This window comes from Phasianus colchicus, chromosome 2 (genome assembly GCF_987193195.1).
Source record: "Phasianus colchicus chromosome 2, bPhaCol1.hap1.1, whole genome shotgun sequence".
Lineage (NCBI taxonomy): Eukaryota > Metazoa > Chordata > Aves > Galliformes > Phasianidae > Phasianus > Phasianus colchicus.
Window position 1 is genome coordinate 104,500,371 of NC_143437.1, and position 22,420 is coordinate 104,522,790.

The 22,420-nt window shown below is 43.3% G+C and overlaps 1 protein-coding gene across 6 annotated transcripts in view; it reads right to left on the minus strand.

The window, feature by feature from the left end:
• DTNB (dystrobrevin beta) overlaps positions 1 to 22,420 on the minus strand; it is a 140,361-nt gene that overhangs the window by 27,879 nt on the left and 90,062 nt on the right. For 4 of the 6 annotated variants that reach the window (XR_016464559.1, XR_016464558.1, XM_090136486.1 and 1 more), the window contains 3 exons: positions 18,372 to 18,457; positions 16,906 to 17,019; positions 12,909 to 13,005 (listed from right to left, as the gene is read on the minus strand). Coding sequence is in view for 4 of the 6 variants with exons in the window: in XM_090136486.1 (XP_089992612.1) it covers positions 12,909 to 13,005; positions 16,906 to 17,019; positions 18,372 to 18,457 (297 nt within the window). In the remaining 2 variants the exon portion in view is untranslated. Of the gene's footprint in view, positions 1 to 7,844; positions 7,866 to 12,908; positions 13,006 to 16,905; positions 17,020 to 18,371; positions 18,458 to 22,420 lie in introns of all 6 variants that reach the window. The other 2 variants (XM_090136489.1, XM_090136487.1) reach the window with 1 other exon arrangement.

Here is a 22,420-nt window from a genome sequence, read left to right on the forward strand (position 1 = left end):
CTCTTAAAAAGAGAGGAGGTAGAAAAAGGGATAGCTCCTTACAAAGGAAAGGGGCAAAACGAAGCCATAAAGTCTGTGTAACAGATGATGAAATGAGCCCCAATTGCTGCCATCTGCTAGCAACCTTTGCCCAGCGAAATGAATTTCATGTGAGGTCAAGAAATCCCAAACTGCTATTTCCTCATTACTATTAATAAGGGCCAGGTGCCACATAAACCAGCGCTGGATCCAGATGTCCTTCATGTGGCTTTGATTACCCTCCTATGCTTGCATAATGATAGGAGGGAAAGCATGGCAAATGCACGCACAGAAACATATTTAATATTAATTTCTCTGCGATTGAATTACAGGAGATTAACACCACCAAACACCTTCCCCTCCACTAAGTGTCCAGAGTTCAGCTCTGTGGACATAACTCCTGCAAGGTGCAGTTCTTAAGCACCGAGCTACAGCCTGTGCAGCTGCTCTGTGGGCTTCTCCCATACTTTTCATGACGGCGTACAAGAACCAATTATGCAGGTGACAGCCAAGACGCAAGCAACCCTTCTCATTTGAATTTCATCAACAGCTTGTTGGGTAGCCCTGAGTGTCTAAAAAAGGATCAGTTTTCCCTGTCTCTGAAATGGGCACACTCATGTTGATCCAGAAAGACAAGAAATATAGTTGTGTCTTTTCACGGAGTCACCTGAGTTGGAAGGGACTCTTAAAGGTCATCTGGTCTAGCCCTCCTTCTGGTTAAGATCAGAATTCTACAGACAGGTATACCCTCAACACGTGGTATTGGTGGTTGTTTTGCAAACACTGAGGCAGTATGCAGGCACTGTCTGCATATCTACAAACTTAAGCAGTTTGTAGATAAATAAGCTTAACTCCAAACTAGATCAAGTCTTTGACTATAACATCAATCAAGATATGTTGTAGAACCATCAGCATAGCTGTGAAATTCAGCTAGGGAGCACAGAGGCATTTTACATCCCGGACTGTACACAGATATCATTTAACCAGTTGCAATCTATGCTTGAATAAACTATGGAAAGATAAATTATTCCTGAATTCTGTCTTCCGACTTTCAGTCTTGCCAAACCCATCATCAGCATCGCATTTCCTACGGACAAAACAAGCAGCGCGTGAAACTCAATCTTGCCAAACAAATGCAAATCCTCGCAGCGTATCTCTGCAGTCATCTCAATGATAGCTCCACAACAAAAACACAACCTCGAGAAGCTCATGAATATCCACCCCAAATTGTGGCAACAAATACTTTGGTGGAGACATGCATGCGAAATGAAAAATCCCACTGATGCACCACAATGAATTCTCATGAACAAGCAGCACAGGATGGAAACACTCATTAGAGGGAGAATGTCTGTCTCTAAAAAAAAAAAAACATTCTGACTTTGCATATGAGATGCTTCATGATGACCTATGAAGCATGCCTGCAGAACGAGCCTAAGCACTGAACGTGCACTTCCAAATCATTGCTGACTCCGCGGGGACGCTGCGTATCATCTCTGCAACCTCTCTGATCTGCTGCAGAGCCTCTCCCAGCCTCTTTCAGCCCAGATCTGTACTTCTTAAAGATCTGACGTGAGGCCAACGAAGGTGTAGATACAAGAATTTCCCGTTTCATCTTTTTTTCTTGGAACGCTGTCTTTAATTAGAACGATGTCAGCGCTCTGATTTGGAGCACGGCCCCTCAGAAACTGTAAGAACATAACTGCTGGAGCAGGAAATATTGGCACGGGAAAAGGAATGTCTCAAGCTGGCTTTGCTGTCAAAGTCAGCTCATTGTGCAGCTGAACCCTTCATCTGAGGCTCTGCTTTATCCAACTGCATCAGCCCAGTAAGGCAGTAGGGCCTCTCCTTTTGCTTGCTTAGCAAAATATAAAGCCCTAGGAAGGAGGGAGCAGTGCCCTGAATGCAGGAAGAAGTTCCTGGGGCTCCTGGAGCCCCTCTAGCCATGCCTGAGCAAGAGTTGGCTCTTCTTGTCTGCCTACAGTACTCCCAAAGGAACTGCTCTGTGCGCAAGGCTGTTCCACTTCTAATCCTCTTTTTGCAAATAACGCACATTTCTGATCACCCTGATCAAGCTGTGGATGTCCCTGCTCATTGCAGTTGGACTTGACGACCTCTGAAGGTCCCTTCCAACTCAAAACGATTCCGTGATTCTAGAAAAGCAAGTAAGCAAACAAACAGAAACCTTGAGTGGAGCAAAACTGAAAATGCACATGCTGGGCAGCCTCTCGACAGAAGATCTGTTTAGAAAATAGAAAACCCTTCAGCTGTTCCTGAAGTGCATTAGAATGAATAAGCATATTTTTTCCCCGAAGTCAAAAGCAAGTGCAGCCACAATGCTTTTGTGCAGAGCTTTGTTAGAAATGGTAGCGGCGAAAAGTTCAGACTTGGCATACGTGTCTTTCTCAGCTTGGAAAACATTAAACTGAACAAACTCCTGCCTGTTCCTGGCTGTGCAGTCCAAGATGTGATTAAGTACAGAGGAATGCAATTCAGGGAAGACATGAATGGAGCGAGTGCTCTGCATAAATGGTTTTACGCTATGGCTGTTCCTTCCTAATGGGGCAGCAGGAACACAGGAAAAATTGCACATCCCCGTGACAATTTTCTCAACTGCTATTTTTGAAAGTATCTATTTACTACGAGTCAGAAATAACAAAAAAAATATCCAAGTGCTACCCACTGTCTTAGTTTGTCTTGCACATCTGACAGCGCTTTGTAGAATCGTAGAATCACAGAATCGTTTGGGTTGGAACGGACCTTTAAAGGTCATCTTGTCCAACCCCGTGGCAATTAATAGGGACACCCACAGCTCCATCAGGTGCTCAGAGGCACGTCCAGCCTGACCTTGGGTGTTCTCAGGGACATCCACCACCTCTTGGGATAACTATTCCAATGCTTCATAGAAGAGAATCGTTATATCATTAAGGTTGGAAAAGACCTCCAAGACCATCAAGCCCAACAATCAACTCATCATCATCATGCCTATACACAGAATCATTAAGGTTGGGAAAGACCTCGCTCCCAATACAGCGTTAAATGCTCAACATAAGTGGCTCTTCTGGAGTCTTTCTGGGTTTGACATCCTTTGGGATGCCCATAAACATGGCTTGTGGCGTGGAGGCACAAACTCAAAGCTTACTCTGAAGCTAAATCTGTCTATAGGAGTGAATTGAATCATGCCCAGGAGTGCTTTTGGCACTGCAACAAGGTAATTTACAGCAGTGAAGTGTGAGAATGCTCCTTGGCACAGCTTTGACACTTTTCAGCCATCACATTCCCCAGCACTCCCAAGCACGCTGCGGGGACCATCCCCAGTGCTGCATGCAGCCCCCAGGTCTTGCAGACCAAGGTGTTCCTGTGCCAGCTGGCTTCAGAATCACAGAACTTTTCCATGCACACAGACTTAGCCTGTGAGACTCAAGAACTGCTGCAATTCTTTTCAGCTTAATTGGGCAGGTAGAGCTGCCAGTGTGGTAGGCAAGCAGATGTACTCTTCTAAATTTCATAGAGTCATGAAGGTTGGAAAAAACCACTAAGGTCATTTAGTCCAATAGCCAACCCATCACCACCATGCCCACTGACCGTGTCCCTGAATAGAGTCATAGAATCATTAAGGTAGGAGAAGACCTCTAAGATCATCAAGTCCAACTGTCACCCCTCCCCACTGTGCCCACTTTGGAGGATGCCAAAACGTACACAGCAGCTTCAGATTCAGATATCAGCACAATGAGGCTTCTTCACGGCTCTTCAAGGTTAGGAATTTCCCTCTCCTGCAGAAAACTGGGTCTCTCAAAAGTCCATCTGTGGGGCTGAGGAACAACCCTCCCACGATGTCCATGACCTCATGAGCGTGGTTTGGTGACAGCGTGCCCACTTTTTCCATTCGGTAACACAACCTCAACACTCATCAGCCTCATCTGCTCTGCAATGCTGTATGGTTCCCACCATCTTCTGAAAGGAAAAGATTTCCATTCCAGTCTTTAAACACTCCCATGTGAGCTCCTCTGCTGTGAGGCTGTTTCTGTGCCTGTCTGGCACCAGATCAGTTCTCTTGACGCTCTTCTGGATTTGTTGTATGTATTGTACTACATGCCAGAGACACGATACATGTGATGTACATCTCCGTGAATTCCTTTAACGTTCCTCTGAATATCGAACAGTACAGCTCCAATGGCTGTTTGTTTGACAATAAAACAAAGGTTTTAATATTTAGCAGATTATTTAAGTCTCTCACCAGCTGTGACGTGAACATGGTCCTGTTGTAAATTAGGATCTATGCTGGAAAAGAACTTTATTAGCTAGGACACAACAATTTTAGCAGTGGGAGAGAATAGTGTGATGGGTTGTGTGGCTTAATACTCTATTACTGAAATAAACTCTTTATACAGTATTTTTTCTTTCAGGATGTGATCAGGACTGGCCCAACTCATTTGAAGGAGTCCCTCAGTGCCACATTCCCACACTTCTTGAATACCTCCAGCAAGTGAGCCTACCACCACCCTATATGCAGCCTGTTCCAGTGCCTGACCACTCTTTTGAAGAAGGAACTGTTCCTAATATCCATCCTGTCCATGCTAACCTGGGCACGTTCAGCCCTTGGAATACATATGTTGTTTGGGGAGGTGGTGGAGTTGCTATCCCTGGAGGTGTCCAAGAAATGTGGAGGTGTGGTCCTTAAGGACATGGTTTGTGGGCATGGTGGGGATGGGTTGGACTTGGTGATCTGAGAGGTTGTTCTCCAACCTGAATGATTCTATGACTCTGCGTTGTCTTTACAATGAACAAGATGGCATTTTCTTCAGGAAGTCTTTTTTTGCTGGTCATGAAACTTGCTTGAATACAGCCAGGAAAACTGATCCGCTTTGACTCATCCCCCGTAACTGTTCTTAACAATACTGAGAAGATGGGATATGATTTGCTGCTCTAGCAGAAAAGGGAAATCAGAAATTCCTGAAGCGGATGCTGATGCTACTGCTTTTGATGTGCGGCCAGTCCTGAATCAGACACTGCTCAATTGATTTGTCTCTTACTTACCTTAATCCTTCATGTAAATGGATGTTGTCACCACATAATCGATCCATCTCATCAGAGGGTGAGAGGATCATCCCTTCAGATCGCTGAGGCCTTCTCTTCCATGGCTCTCAGGCAGTGCTCCACATTTCTCCCCATCTGTGGTTCAGCTGTTTCTGGACTAGACTGTAGCCCTTTGTGGAGTACCAACCAGACCAGGCTTTTCTTCCACGCCTGATGGGCAGGGGAAGGGCTGCCTGAGCATGTGTTAGGCTGGGACCTTTTTCAAGATATTCTTACACAGAGACAACTCTAAAACCACTAAAACTGGCAGAGGTTGTAAAGGGCAGTGTGATGTTTGATAATATTTTTAAAATGCTTCAGTTGGCTTTAAGCCAAACTGTCACAAACAGTTCAGGTACATTTCTATGGAGAAAACGCATGACGTGAAGTCCCGAAGACATGTGGAAGTGGAGGTATGGTTCAATTAATCCTTCTGGACTTCAAACTGGGGATGTTCCATGGATGCCTTTCCGGAACAATGCTGACACCAATTCACAGTGTGATGTGTAGAGCTGCTATGGTGACACAAGTCCAGCTTGAAGACACTCACTGGTGGTGTGCCTCAAGGGTTGACACTGGGGCCACAACTATTTAGGATCTCCAGTAATGATTCAGATGAAAGGAGAGCACTCACCCCCAATGAGTGCAAAACTGAGAGCAGCAGATACACCAGATGGTTGGAGTGCCATTAGAGGGACCTTGGCAGACCTCACCAAACTGGTTGGTGTCCCATCCCTGGAGGCAGCCAAGGTGAGGCTGAGTGGGAATCTGAGTGCCTGATCCAGCTGTAGGTGCCCCTGCTCACTGCAGGCAGTTGGACTAGATGGCCTTTAAAGGTCCCTTCCAACTCCAACAATTCCAAATCTTTCTCAGTGCCATACCACCTAGAGGATGAAGGAAAGTCTGCGTATACAATCTGCCTAAATTTTAGTACAGCCTTTGTCTCTGTCTCCCATGGTTTTCCCCTGGAGAAGTTGGCAGACAGGAGTCACCGTCCCTGGAGGTGTTCCAGAACCACAGAGATGTGGCACTGAGGGACACAGTCAGTGCTCATAGTGAGATGGGCTGCGGTTGGTGATGTCAGAGGTCTTTTCCAACCTGAAAGATCCTATGATTCTATCCAGTGAAAGGGCCAGATGCACTTCTATAGTTAGAAGAACAATTTCAGTCTATTTCAGCCTACGTAAACATAAGGATGTAAATTTTCCACTCCTACCGATTAGCAGTGTGCCCTTTGGCTGGCCAAAATCTGCTTTCCTGAGTTTCAAATCCTTTCTGGCTCATTCGTCATCAATTCCAACAGAACGGGACTGGCAGCCTAACAATGTACTGACATTATTTTAGTACTCAGTTTTGGCTCTCTTATCCTCTTACTAACACACTGCTCCAGGGATTGAGAGGAAATAAAATTGGGCAAGTTATTCACTTGATCTCCTATTTACCCTTTTTCTGTATTCATAATCAGGATGAACATCACAGCGGAGGAAAAACAAGCTAATAACGCGCAGCACTTCCATGTACAGCATTATTCCTAGCAAAGATGGTGGGTAAGAAAATGACATACAGTGACAGTACGACAGTACGAAGTAGGAGGACAGGGACTGAGGCATGTTGGCTCTTTCCTTTCTCCAGGAAATTCCTTAAGATTGGTGCCATGTGCTGCAATCTGTCCCCTTCCCTAAGCCAAAGGATTTCTGCAAGGTGCCTTAGCAGACACAGGGATAAATCTTTACTGGAAGGATCACCTAAAGACAAACCAGTCTCCAACAGGAGATGCACACTTACCTCAATCTTATTTTTAAGTTGATGGCAGAATTTTAATAAAAGGCCACCCCAAAATTATCAAAAGTGAATTTCAGCACATGTAGCTTTGAAGCGTTTTCACCAATCGAAGTTACCCAGAAATACAGATTTAATTACCAAAAAAAAAAAAAAAAAAAAAGTCACAGGAATTTCCAATTAATGTATATGATAAGATGTAAAAGAAAGCCCATCGGAAACACGGGACTGATCGCCATTAATGCTCTGCGTACAAGGAAAAACATGCTCAAAAATGCTGGAAATTTGTTCTGCTGGAGGGAGATGCTGAACATCTGGCTGTATCTGAGAAAAGCAAAAGGGCTCCCTCTGGAGTGGATTCCGAAATCAACACAGTACTCAGATTTTAATAGGTGGGCAGCAGAAATGAAAATCGGTAACAAAGCGAACGCGTTCTTGCCTCTTGTTGGTTTGCTCATCCTGTGTACAGTGAGCACACTGGGACTAATTCAAGCAGACTACATCATGATTGAGAGATATGGATCCATGCCTAGAATATTAAGTCATTAATTAGTTTTCATGCATGGGCTTGTATGTGGCAAAGAGGCAAATTAAGGATACCTGAAGAGACAAGAAAGCTTTCTTAGCAAGGAAAATACTCCAAGGAGTTGCCAAGAAAACACATTACAAAGCCAGCTGAGAATCCAAATTTTCAACCCTGGATGGTCATGCAAAATTCTATAAAAACCCAACAACATGGCCACCGCCTGCGTGCTCACAGCAATCAACTTAATTTGAAAGGGACAGAGGAAAAGCTTTATGGATGTATACAAAAACATGCTCTGATGAATAATCACGGGGGTTGCTTTCAAACTCACCCGTGAGGAAGACCCTCCTGTTCCCATGGCTTATTTGCATACAAGCCAGCAAACAGAAATTTGTATTTTCATGCAGAAAGAAGAAAAGAGATCACCTACAAACTGAAGTCAACTTACTGCCTGTTTTTGCTCTTCTTCCTATAACGGTTGGCAAAAGATAAAGGTGAGGAGAGAAACAGGATAGATTAATTACCATGTTACAAGGGAACACCATACACATAATATACAACAGATCCAATGAGGGAAGAGAACGTGGCAAACTGTAGGAACATCTGTAGTCACAAACAGAAACAATGAAGTTGGGTTAACAGCTACGTCAGAATGCAAAGGTGTAATTTGTCCCATTTTAAAAGATGACTCTTGTCTAAAATGGCCATTGGTGTTTGGGAACATTGAAAACATGGAATGCATACCACTGTGGTCTTTGAAGCAGAACCTCTACTGGACTCTCTTCCTGTCCTAGACTCAGAAATGACTCTCCAGATGTCTTCAAGACAACCTTGTTTTCAGACTGAAAAGTTTGCCAATGCCACCTGAGGCGTGCAATCAATGCACTGCTTTTGGTTCCCTGCCATCACAAAGACTGAAAATGTCATAACCTGAGAGGCAAAGTATCACCTTTTTGATCATGGAGTGAGCACTGGGCCTATAGTAAGCTCTGCAAATTGGGTTTCAAAATTTATGCGAGGTGGGCTCTTTGGGTTTTTGAACTAAATCATACCTACAATGGGAGAAGAGAAACTGGGAGACATGAGAACCAAAGATATGGAGTAGATACAAAGATGGAGAGAATGATATTGCTGTTGCAATTCAACTTTGATCAGTACAGAGCACGTTAACTTGAAAGACCAAAAATGGTGAAATATGGACAAATTTATGTTCTTTTGAATCAGAGCAATGCATGCTATGATCCTTTGAGACAGTGGGATCACACTCCAACGTCAACTATACAAGCATTTCTCGTGTCACTGTGCAAAATCATAGCAATCATTGAAATATCACATAGTCAAGAGTTACTTTCTAAGTCAAATGCTTTCACAGATTTTGTCCTTGCCTATATATAACAATGGGCTTCACAACAGTGGGTACACCATGTTTGCTACATGAGTTTGCTTCCACGGAGCAAGGCAGCAGCTGTGGTGGGACAGCAGCAGCATGCATTAGAAGGAAAGGTTGGCAGTGTTTTTTTTTTTTTGTGAATTAGCATTTCCAGCTTTTTTTGAGGATAACAGCATGCATTCTCCCCAGTGGTGGCTTTGCACAAAGTGCAGAGAGCAGCAGGACTGCTCCCCAGTGCATCTCCCCAGAAAGCAGTTCATTTCAGGAACTGAAGTTCATGGAATTAAAATGAATGGAATAGAAGTTGCTTCTGACCTTGAAAGCTGGGATCCCTTTATTTACCTTCTCTCATTTATGTCCTGACCACCCAGAGCCTGACCTCAAATTTAGATTGGGTTCTTCTCACCAACCACTACCCCAAAAGATAGTGATGCGTTCCTGATGGCACTGCAGAGATGTGTGGTAACATATAACCCCATAATTACTCATTACTGAGTGGATACTTTTGTTTTTTCTCCCAAGGTTTGGGATTCAAGTGCATGTTTAGGTACTGATGCAGCAGAACTTGGTACTCATGAACCATGAACCCCACCAGCTTCTGGTGCCCATCCCTTGCTCCCACATATTTCCAGTTGTTCCTTCTCCCAGCACAAGGACTCACAGGACCAGATGGTGAGCCAGGACAGGGAAAAGATCTTAAACAGCCTCCACATTACAAAAAAAAAGGTGTTAGTTTGAAAAATGAGACTTTAGCATTAACTACAGATGTGAAAAAAAAAAAAAAAAAGAACACAATAAAAAACTTCTCAAGAAGTTGCGGTGCTTTGCAAGAAGAACCCAGCATTTGTAAGATAAATCATCAAATCAGCCAGTGAGGAAATTACCATTGAGGAAATAGAAAAAAGTGAAACGGGATCAGTCTGCTGAACATCCTTCTAGCTTAAGGCAAAAACCCTGCAAGAAGGCAGACAATCATCACCACTGAGTGCTTATTACAAAAGTGCAGGCTAATGGCACTAGGTGATTACGTGAGACTTCAGGATAAAAATGGACAGCTAAGCCAACAGCCTGGATGGATGAGGAAAAGAAGAGAAAAATGATTTGAACAGGGCAGCTGAGGGCACTGCGGGCAGATGAGAGGCAGGCAGGCTGCTGAAGAGTTGGACTCGATGATCCTTACGGGTCCCTTCCAGTTTGGGGCAGAATCATAGAATCACAGATTCACAGAATCACTGAGGTTAGAAAAGACCTCCACGATCACAAGTCCAATCCCAACCCATTCCCACCATGCTCACTGGTCATGTCCCTCAGTGCCACATCCACCCTTTTCTTGAACACCTTCCTTGGCAGCTTGCTCCAATGCCTGAATGTTCTTTTGGATAAGATATTTTTCCTAATACCCAACTTCACTACTCTATGATCCTATGAAACTGGTGCTGGTTGACATCTGGATGGAGCTTGGTGGTCATCTGGTGATGGGTGTCAATTTGAGGAACACAACCTTGCCCTAAGGAACTCACATGTGCTTCAAGGTGCATTGGACAGTGCAGCAAAATACCACTGCCAGCATTTAGAGTAAAGTTGAGTGCAACCAGAACCTCCAATACATGCCCACCATGGTGGAATCAAGCCCTTCTGATGATGCCAAGTCACCATCTGTTCTTCTGTAGGCAGAAGAACAAGGAAAGATGTGGAGCTCTGTGTGAAGAACAACCTGAAGCACAGGCTGTAGCAGTGTGGGAAGATGGATTTCAGGTTGGATATTAAGAAACTTTTCTTCTCCAAAAGAGCAGTGATGCAGTGGCACAGCTGCCCAGGGAGGTGGTGGGGTCACCAAACCTGGAGGTGTTCAAGGAACGTGGAGATGTGGCACTGAGGGATGTGGGCAGGGGGCATGGTGGGGTGGGTTAACAGCTGGCCCATTCTGAGCATGACATTGAGTCAATTTTCAGTGTACAGAGGTCATAAGTGAGAATGAGCAAAACGGCAGAGAGAAAAAAAAAAAATCAGAAAAGGTGTAAAAGAATTCTGTTACAAATAATGCTGGAGAAATTATCAGGGTAGAGTGAAAACTCCTCATTTTCATTGTAACTAACAGCACCCAGTGAAAACAAAGATGCCCAGTATCAGTTAATCACCTTGTCTCCTCTGCATTTAATGAAAAAAAAATGGATGAATCCCCAGAGAACAACAATGTCTTTTTTTCCTTCCCTTACAGAGGGAGCTGGGATACCAGGCATTCAGATAACCAAAGTTAAGATCAATCCAACTCTAAACGGTGAACTGAAGGCAGCATTAAAAATGCAGAAAATACTGTATAAGAAAATGGAAAAAACATAAAAGCTTAACAGCTGATCTAAATTATAAATGAAAACTTTTAAGTGCGCCAAATGACAAGAGAAGATAAAACTTGAACTAAAAATTCATGTCTGACAGGGCTAAAACCACCAAAAAGGAGACTTTGAAATGAACACATACCAGAGGTGGTGTGTACTGCCTCCTGATAGCAAAGATGGTAAAATTTTTAGTATAGGAACACAAATTACTGTTTCTTCTCCGTGTTTGAGTAATAGGGGGATAAAGTACCTCCTCCTCGGAGTCAGAGAAATGCTTTCCACCAATACTGAGAAAAAGTGTTAAAGAGGATCTGCTACTATTTTTAGATCAACAGGGCTGTAATTACATGAGTGGTTATCTGGTCCAGCCAAGATAATTTTTAACAGAGCCCAGAGTACCAAGAATTGGGATGCGCCGTAGTACCGATATTCAAAAAGGAAGACAAGACAACTCATTAAGTGCAAACATCTTGCCCCGTCATTAATTCATTGAGGTGCTGATACAAGGCTCGATACATGAAGCTTCATGGCTTCACAGAAAGTAGATCTTGCCAAATTTTGTTATTTGATCGCATTACAAGTTTGACTTCTAAAGGAGCTGCACAGATGCAATGTATTTCACTATGAGAGAACTTACTGGTGACATCCCATTAACCAGTTAGCACAGCAAACAAAGCACATCCAGTGCAGTGAGAATTGGACAGCTACAGATTTCAGAGAAAAGATTGAAAAGGGCCATCAGTGAGATATCTGCAAAGGGAAAAAAACAGGGACACCAAGAACTCGTTCATTTAATGGAGGGAGAACCATATGGAATCATAGAATCATTAAGGTTGGAAAAGACCTCTAAGATCATCAAGTCCAACCATAATGCAACATGTAAAACCAAGTAATGACAAAATGGCCACGGGCTCTCAGGATAACTCAGGTTGGAGGGGAACTCAGGAAGTCTCCAGTCCAACCTCCTCCCAGGACAGCATCAACTTCATCCCAGGGCAGGTTGCTCAGGGCCCTGTCCAGTTGGGTTTTCAGAAATCTCCCAGGATGGAGATGTCACAGCCCCTCAGGGTACCGCTCCATTGACCCGGCATCCTCCTGGGGAAGCTCTTCCTCATCCCTCTCCCATTTCTCCCATTGCATACTGTATCTCTTAGATCAAAAACACTTTGAGTGAGGACAATGTTTTCCCATTTGTTTTATAGAATGAGACCTGTGTCCAGTTTGAAGAATGGAAAGAAGAATGGAATGAAGAAACGCACAACAATATTTCAGAGTCTGGTGATGAACTGTGAGCTCAGCTCTGGCAGTAGGCTCTGAAAAGAATAATCAGAAATCCAAAGAATAATGTATGCTATAGATTAGAACACCACCAAGTGACGAAACAGAGAGACCCAACCAACACTGGGTTGGTGCACTACTGCTTTGTGAAACACACTGCCATGCTTTGCCATGAGGAGCTGTACTCTGTATATAATGTATTTTCCAATTACGCTCAGAAGAATGGAAATGTTACCCATAACACCATGCAGATTGTTACCAAAACTAACACTTCTCCAAAACCTTCCAATGCTCTTGGCATTTTAACCCCAAAAGCAGCATATGAATCTGAAATATCACTGACCATCTGCACCCATGTGCAGAGCCCACAACGAAACGACTTTTTGCAAATTCCTTCTATTCCTTATAAAGGATTTATAAAGGTAAGACCAGCAATGCAAGAGTGTCAGAACAGGGAACCCCAGACTGTGGAGATGATGCACTGCATTTCTGACTCCCAGTGCCTTACTTTGAGTAGCTTCATCAGCCCTTCGAGCTGCACCATCAGTTCCCTTCTGCTTTCCTGAAGCGCAGACATCCTCTGTTCCAGCTCATCCTTTCTCTGCCTGTTCAGGTGACGGGAAAGAATTCAGAAAACAAACCCTGAGTATTTAGAAATTCAGGAAATTCACAGATAACATCTCTTTTTTTGTCACTCCCTCCTGCTTTCAATTCATAAAAACACAGCAAAACGCTGTACAACGGCCACAAATCCTATCCGTAACAATCTTTCCACTTACAATCTAAAAATCTGCAGTTAACATCTTGGTAGTAGGAAGCCTTTTTATTTATTTTGTTTGCACATTTGGATTTTGTGTTGAGGGACATGGTTTAGTGAGATCTATTGGTGATAGGTGGATGGTTGGACTGGATGACCTTGAAGGTCTTTTCCAACCTTAGTGATTCTGTGATATTTTTTTCTTTTCAGAGGGCTGTATTTTGAGAAAAAAAAGCCAACTTCCTTTTCATAACACTCTGCACATCAGAGCCAGGCATCCTGCAGAGCCTTCAGAATGAGCTATGGGAGGAAAGAAAGAAAGGAAAAGAGCAGAGAAGAGCAGAAAAGGCTGCAGATGTTTGGATCTATCACCTCTCTGGATGGAAGCTCAGCAGAGCTATTTCTGCCCAACAATGTGACATGCAGTCTTCGAGCCCAAAACCCATGGAGAAGAATAGGAGGCAATAAGTGTCTTTCCCTTTCCTTGGCATCAAAAAACTACTGCACTTCTGCAGATGCCTATCTGGGGGAGATGTAAGGAAACGTGGCCATATGGTTCTGTTTTATACGTAAAAAAAATAGTGGCTAATATAAAGGGAAATTCAAAGACAAACTGTCAACACGTGTCAGAAGTTCATTCTCTGATACGATTTAAGAAATGCTGGACCCCACAAATCACAGCCATAGGTATTAATAAATAACAGTAAGGAAAAACAGATGGGCACGGCTTATCCGTTCACTCACGGTTATTTTTGTGAATACAATAATGTCTCACTCTGGAGTTAAGGGCACCACATACTGCAGACTGAATTTTTGGATGGTATCTGTGTTCTTCCACGATGCGCAATGGATACAGCTTTCTGGGAATTTCAATAAACCAATTGGACACCAGAATGTGGAACTCAGACTGCATCAATCCATCGAGTGCAGCAAGCTTTTGTTATGGTGGCTGTGTCATACAGCAAGCACTCACCCCAGCCAGAAAACTATTCAGAGCACATTATAGAATTCTTTCTATTCTGGTTCTTAAAAGTACAGAAAACTATGAAGTATTTGCTATTTCAGGCATTTTAAAAATATATATTTTGAAGAATGTGGTTACTAAATGCCCAAATGTCACAAAAATGAGGCAATAAGGAGATCGCAGAATATCCCAAGTTGGAGGGGCCCCATAAGGATCATTGAGCCCAACTCTTCCATGATGGTACATTCATCGCCACCTGGAATATGAGCACCTGATGGAGCTGTGGCTGTCCCTGTCCATTGCAGGAGAGCGGGTCCAAAGGGCCTTTAAAGGTCCCTTCCAACTCAAGCCATTCTGTGACTCCACAAATACTGTAAAAATCAACAAATTGAATATGTACAGCTCTCTCAATGCAGCTGGTAATTAAGACTCAACACCAACGTGTGGATCTGACTTCGGCTGACGTTACCTGCTTTCTTTTTCTATGGCTTTTGGTGAAGGAAGAAGAGGAACTGTTTATCAATGACAGAAGACGTTCAGTGATATAAAATAAAAACTACAGCCCCCAGAGACATAAATGGAGAGATGCAGACTGAGGCTCATGCCTGAAACAAACTGGCCATGGCACCTGGGTATAAATCAGCATCCTGAGCGCTCGCAAGCAGAAGAAACAAACATCAGGGCACTCATCCAAGGTTACGTTTGCCAACAATGTGGTAGAGCTGACTCATGCCTATGGGCTGTGCTGTCTGCAGATTCTTCAACCTGGGACAAGTTGATTTTCCACAGCTTAACATTTTCATGCTTTTGTAACCTAAATTCTACACAGCAATTGAGACGATTTGGTAACACGTGTTTCGATGAAATCAGGGGCAAGGTCAGCCCAGAAAAGAAGACATAAGGTTTGGAAACAGCACTGGGCATGGGAAGGTCAGAAATAACACACAGACTTTTAGTCCTCTGAAAAGAGACAGAGCACAGATACCAAATGGCATTCACATTAGGGGTATCAAGGGAAATAGTATTTCCTTCATCTCTAAAAGGGTAAACATGGCACAGAAGGACATGGTCAGTGGGCATGGTGGGATGGGCTGCGGTTGGACCTGGTGATTTTAAAGGTCTTTTCCCACATTAATGATCCTATTATTCTAAAATAAAAGCTTGAGTGTCTGTCTGCCATGGATGCTTCAGCCCAGTCAGGGAGGGTCTGGCAGGAACAGCACAGGGAAAAAATTCTTATTCCATGTGATGCAGAAGGCCAGACTGAAAATCATGATGCTTCTCGGCCATTTGTGTCTGCATTTTTCTGTGCATTCAACCTTCTTTTCTTTAGTGCATCTCCTATGTGATGATTGTGTTTATGAACTTGAAGGCCAAAAGTGGCTGCATTGACCATTCAGGTTTTTCTGTTAACAAAATACAACTCAAATTCCTCCCAGTTAGCTCTATTTTTGAAGAATACCTACAGAAGACTAAAAACTCACTGCTCTTGTGATTATTGCCTCACTTTAGAAAACACATGCTTTTATTGTGGTCTGAATGTGCCTTGTTTCCTGTTTAAGCCCTTGGTTCTTATTGCATCTTTCTCTGCTGGAGCAAACACACACCAAGCTGCCTCACAATATCCCTTTTTGCAGCTCTTGCTTAATGTCTGTTGACATCTTCTGCATCCTCTCCAATTTTTAAACATTTAAAAAATACATACCTACGTGAAGTACATAGCTGGAAAATCTCTGTGCTGCTGTCATTAGGTAAGGGGATGAAAATATCAGCAAGATATGAGATATCAGCAAGATATGAGATATGAGATGAGATATGAAAAGTACTAAAATATAGCAGGATCTGCATGAAAAACCAACGAAAGAAGCTGAAATATTTATGTTTTCTAGCAAAGGACTAGAGTGCAGAAACTGCCTTTAGTTGCAGGCTCCATTCCAAAACCATTACGCTTTATGGAAAACCTACTATTGTGCCACTTCACAAGTGGACAGGAAAAAAAAAAAAAGGCAAATGGAATACAGTGTAGTTTTCAAAGTGCTGTTGCTGCCAAAAGCTTGAATTTTAGAACCTACTTTAGATTACAAACACAATTTTTGAAGGTTCGGCTCTGAATTAACTTGTAGCAGAAGATGAAATAAAATACAGCTAGAGAACACCCTTGTGACTACCCAAACTATGAAACACTTTATTCTATAAATATCGTCAATTTCTCCCTGCCACTTAAAAATGTGAACTTAAAGAGGCTTAGAAGATTGTTCACCAACTGTGGGTGTATGTCTGAATATTTGTAGGCAGGAACTTTCAGAGTTTCACTGATTAATCTCACATTCATCTTCAACTCAACCCTTTTGAGCAATACATAATAAGTAGTTAATACCATTTTTCTTCTCAGTTGTTCTTCTTTGTAAACAGTTTTCTGAACTGTACAAAGAGAACTTGCGTTCAGAGACATTTTCATTTACTTATAAATCCATTTCTAAAAGGGAAAATTGCAATACGCTGTCACTCTTTGGAATTCAGCAGCTCAAAGCAAAGCTCTGAGGTCATGCTGATATTATAGAATCACAGAATCATTACGGTTGGAAATGACCTCCAAGATCCCCAAATCCAAGCCCAACCCACCCCCACGCTGCCCACTGCCCACGTCCCTCAGCGCCACATCCCCACATCTCTTGAATGCTTCTGCTGACGATGACTCCACCACCTGCCTTATGATGTCCCTGATAAGAGGACAGAGCAGACCAGTCAGCCAAGTGCACACCACCTTTCAGCCATTTCTATTACCGTAGGAGCCGAAGCTCAGCCAGTAGCGTTGGGTTCTGCTGGGCTTTCTCCGGCGTGGGCTGTGAGGCTTGCTCGTGCTCCAGTCTCAGACGCTGGATTTCCTGCAGTATTTCTCTATACAAATGAAAAGGGAAGATTACAGAGGAAGAGTGACCCTCTACACAGAGCTCTTAAAACTCTGTTACAGCCCTTCAAGCACTCTTGCCGTCACTCTTCAGTCTAAGTACAGCAATTTTGTTCATATATGACTGGCACAGATCTGAATCCAGGACAGCTACCATTAGCACAGTCTTATGAATTGCTGTAATACGCACTGCAAATTTACTACTTAAGTTATAAGAAGTAGGAATTTGCTTGTGTGCTGTACGCTGGCAATGACTCTTCAAAACCCTTCAAGTAGAATGGGTGGAAGAGGCAGCCAAGCTGCCCTCCTTACACAGCACCTTAACATCCCTGATTGAGATCTCCCTTATCTGGGATCTTGGTGAATAATTTCAAATACCTGCAGGCTCTCTTGAAAGTACAGCATTTACTTCTTACCAACCCTCCAGGACCAGGACTACTCTAAACAAACCCTATTACATTCACTGGCAGCTCCCAAGCCCATGGACAGGGTCACCTGATCACAGCTATGAGGCCAACGTGGCATCGGGACCCAACACACAGCCTGCAGCTGCTGAGCAGCTTGCTTTTTAGAACAGTACCCTTTTGGTTTCCCTTAGGCAGAGAAACATGAACCCAAAATAGGAGTGCTGAAGAAGCAAGGAAGGGCAAATGCAGTATTACAGTAAAAACAGAGTTACCTCTTCTTAATGATCCCTCTGAAACAAGAGGAGGAAACCATCTACAAAGCATCTCCTCTTTTTTCAGGCCTCCTAGTTTTCTCATATCATAGAGTCACTCAGGTTGGAAAAGACCTCTCAGATCCCAAGTCCAACTCCAATCCACCCCACCATGCCCACTGCCCACGTCCCTCAGTGCCACAAGTCCACATCTCAAACACAGGGATGGTGACTACACCACTTCCCTGGGCAGCCTGTTCTAGATTCTTCTGTCTTCCAGGGAAAACAAAATATATGAAACAAATCCTCATTCCTCTCAAGTTATACACGTCCACCCTACCTGCTCCACCACTTATACCTGGTTGGCTATCCTGCTGCCACATGAACTTATCCAGCCATGGGGTTTGCTGGGCTGGAGCGCAGCAATACAGAGCTTCTGATAATCAGTACTGATGAATTTAAGGGGATTATTTAAGATCAGTTCAGAAGAACAACTTGCTTCCCAGGGAATAAAGGCACTGCAGCTGCATCAGCATTGAGCTCACTGGTTAATGACGCAGATGCATCTTCCAACAAAAGATGTAGGAAAACAATCTGGTTGATATAATACAAAGGGTTAAACACTACAAAGCAAAAACCCAAATGTTGTTCCTAAAACAACACCAATCAACGCTTGGTTTTTACCTGTTTTTGTTTTCCAGCTCTGCTATCAGCTGTCTTTGCTGTTTGTTGGCATCAAAGTTGAAACCCAGGTCTGTGGGTGGGCGAGGCTGGTGGATGGAGAACAAAGGAAAATCAGGCACAGCACTCGTTACCTGCTAACCACATACAACACTGTTTGGATCCAGCCCCACGTTTCCTGACTGACACAGTGCAACACCAACAGCCCTGAAGCAAAGCTATGCTGGGAAGGAACATTTGACCATGGTGCTTTTGGTGCTTTCCCTAGGTCCCATTTCTCCCCTTCTTCTAATTCATCATCTCGGAGGTGATACTGGGGTTAAATTAAGTCTTTCAGTGCCTTTATCTTTAGTGATTCTCTAGCTTCACTGTCTCTGTATGCTCAGCACACTTTTCACCAGCAGCTATCACCACCACTGAGAAAAGTATTGAGCATTTAAAGAGGAATCTGTGGTTTCTGGGAGAACCTACTGGCAGATGGGCTGTGAGATGAAGAAGCCAGATGCTCTGAATCCCAGAATCATTCAGGTTGGAAAAGACCTCTGAAAACACCAAATCCAACCCTAACCCATCCCCACCATGCCTACTGACCATGTCCCTCAGTGCCACATCCCCACGGTTCTTGAACAACTGCTTAGGTGGTCTCATATGACTCAAAGCTGTCCTGGCCATCACACACAAAAGATTCTCCTTGGGAGAACTTGGAGATGGCTTCCATCACTGTAAATATACAGCAGATGGATGGAAGAGATGGGTATCGACCTCTGCTCCTGGGGAATGAATGGGAGGAGAGTGATTGAACCAGGACAAATTCTTCAAAAAGTCTCAAAGCTGATGCCCATGGTCTCTTCATCTCCTCCTGCCATCAAGACAAGCATAGGTGTGCTCCATTTGCAGCCTCTTGGTCTTCCCCTGAAGCACTTGGTTCCACTGCAAATTAGGAGGCTGCCTACAATGAAACAATCCCATCCTCAACCTCTTTCTTCAGGAATCCTGTACAAAGCCTGAAATCATCCTCATGACCTAAGGTGCTCAAGTCCTCAGGAGAAAAGTCAGCACTGCAGAGGAACTAAGCCCGTGCTGCTCGCTTGATCATCAGATGTTGAAAAGTCATTTGGAAATCTCACAGTGGATATTTTGCACGACAGCTCAATGCTTTCCTGTTTTCCTCAATGCTTTCCTAGGGTCAATTCAAAGTTTAAAGGTAACTCCAAATTGCAGAGCTGTTGAGATTCAAAAGGACCTTTGGAGAGGGAATCATAGATTCATAGAATTATTAAAGTTGGAAGAGATCTCTAAGATCATCAAGCCTAACCACCAACTTGTTACCATTCCCACTAAATCTAAGTATTCCACTCGCTAGTTTTATGTTTTTATTGCTGAGACAGTTAATGTAGAGCTTGTAAGAATAAATCATGTTACTTTCCTTACACTGTGGCAATCAAATCCTATGTATAGGAGAGAAACCATTAACATCCTGCTCTTTCACTTCAGTGCTGCTGACATTCCCTTTACTCTTGAATTCAGTACAGCAGTTGCTTCAGATCTGCAGACTGTACCTCACTGTGACAAGCAGACAGTACTCTTGAGGACACGACTAAAATACCAAATTATGTGAGAAATTCTAGAAATGGTTGGAAAAAATTGGCTGCATTCTATTAAGTAGAGTGCAACTGCTCGTATTTACTTTAAACTTGTCAACTGCATTGACACCTGAAGGCAGCAGTTTTGCAGAAAAGGACCTGCAAATACGAGTGGTTTGCACACCGTACAGAGCCAGTAATATCACATTTTTGCAGAGCCACTGAGTCCTGAGAGAACTGGCTGATGTAGTCACCAAGCCACTCTCAGCAATATCCGAAAAGTCACGGCAGTCAGGTAAAGCCCCTGGGGACTGGAGAAAAGGCAATGTCACATCCATGTCTAAGACAGGTAGAAAGGATGATGCAAGGAACTACTGACCTGTTAGCCTCACCTCTGTGCTGGGCCAGATAACGGAGCAGATGCTTCTGGAGCTGTGCTAAGGCACATGGAAGACAGGGAGCTGCTAAAGGAGAATCAGCATGACTTCACCAAGGGAAAGTCCTGCTTGACCAACCTATGGTGGCCTTTTATGATGGTGTCACTGCGCCAGTGGAAAAGGAAAGAGCTGCTGACATCATCTGTCTGGACTTCAGTCAGACCTTAGACATGGTACCCCACAACATCCTTCTCTCCAAATTAGAAAGACATGGATTCGATGGGTAGACTGTTCAATGGATGAGGAACTGGTTGTGAGATCGTTCCCAAAGAACAATATTCAATGGCTCCGTGTCCAGGTAGAGATCAGTGATGAGTGGTGTCCCTTGGGGCTGGTGCTCTTTATCCTCATCAATGACATCAACAGTGGGACTGAGTGCATCCTCAGCAGTTTATGCATGACACCAAGCTGTGGGCTGCAGTTGACACACCAAAGGGACAGGATGCTATGCAGGGATCTAGACAGGCTGAGCAGTTTGCCCAGGAAGACCTCATGAGGTTCAACAAAGCCAAGTGCAAGGTCTGCACCTGACAACCCCCACTATCAATACAAGCTGGGGGGCAAAAGGATTAAGCACAGCACTGGAACAGGTTGCCCAGAGATGTGGCAGATGCCCCATCATCAGAGACAGTCAAAGACAATATGCAAGGTCTGAAAGACAGAAGAGAATAAACGAATAAGAGGAGACAACATAAAAAATCTGAAATACACAACACTTACTGCCAAGAGAAAGCCATATATTATTCTTGATGTCCCCTGAGGCAAGAGAATGCAAACCAAGCAGGGAATAATTAAGTTAAGATTCAGGAAAATCGTTTTATCAGTAGATGAATTTTACAGATTGGCACAAATTGCCTCGATGTACTCTATCTGGAATGGACTTCAATGTGTTGTGGTTTTTTTTTTAAGTTACATGGCTAAATGTCTGCCCAGAGCTGAACTGACCTACAGTGGAGCATAGCTGCTACTCCAAAACAGAATGGTGTTGTAAACAGGAATGTCTCGGAACATTTTTTTGCTAAAAATAAGTCAATTTTTCTCTAAAACACCCTCAGATATCCTATAACTCATCTTTCTATCAAATCTACAGAGATAAGACATCTTCTCTATTTTCAGGCTTCTGAACTGGATGGATGCAGTTTGAATAAACAGCTTCCTATCTCTCCTGTTTTGATTCATTTCTAACTTTATCCTTTCAAGCCAGAAAAACCTGACTCCCAGACACTTTTCTGCTCCCATCACTTCTCAGGTTCTTTGATGAGGTTTTCTCTTCACCCTTCCTTTTTTCTCCTTTATCATTCTTGTTACTGCTCTTCTTTCAGATTGATTTATAAACCTCCAAAAACCTGTGCAGAAGACTGTATTATTTCACAGAAACTGAAGAAATCCCTGACTACCACAACATCATTAACAAAGAACTAATTTAAGCCATGATCTTTGATTTTTTTTTTCCCCATTTCTTTCTATGGTGGGAAGAAGTATTTGTGTTCAGGTTGCATTTTTGGGTGACTTTTCCAGCAGTAGCTCAAGAATTGAAAATATCTGAAATGAAAATGTCTTATCAGTTACTCTGCTTGCAGGATGAGTAGTCTGAATCTTTCCTTGAGTCATCCTTCCTTGAGTCATCACTGATCAATAATCCTCCAAACTGTTTTACAACCTACTCGAGACTTGCAACTATCTCCTCTCTAACAGGCAAGTATCTGCTGCTACAGCCTGTAAAGCAAAATACAGTGTCATAAGGAAGGGAGTGAACAGCTTAATGAAGGTTGGCTCAACTTTTGCAGCAATCCCAGGATGCTGTCACTCTTCTGAAAGCAGTGGATAGCGCAGGGAGAGAAAGCTTTCTAATTAATAGGAGATAATTTGGAAGTATGAGATATCACAGAATCACGAAATCATTAAGGTTTGAAAAGGTTCGACCTGTAGGATCACCAAGTCCAACCTTGAAGCCATCCCCACCATGCCCACTCTCTCACAGTATCATGGAATCATTAAGGTTGGAAAAGACCTCCAAGATCATCTAGACCAA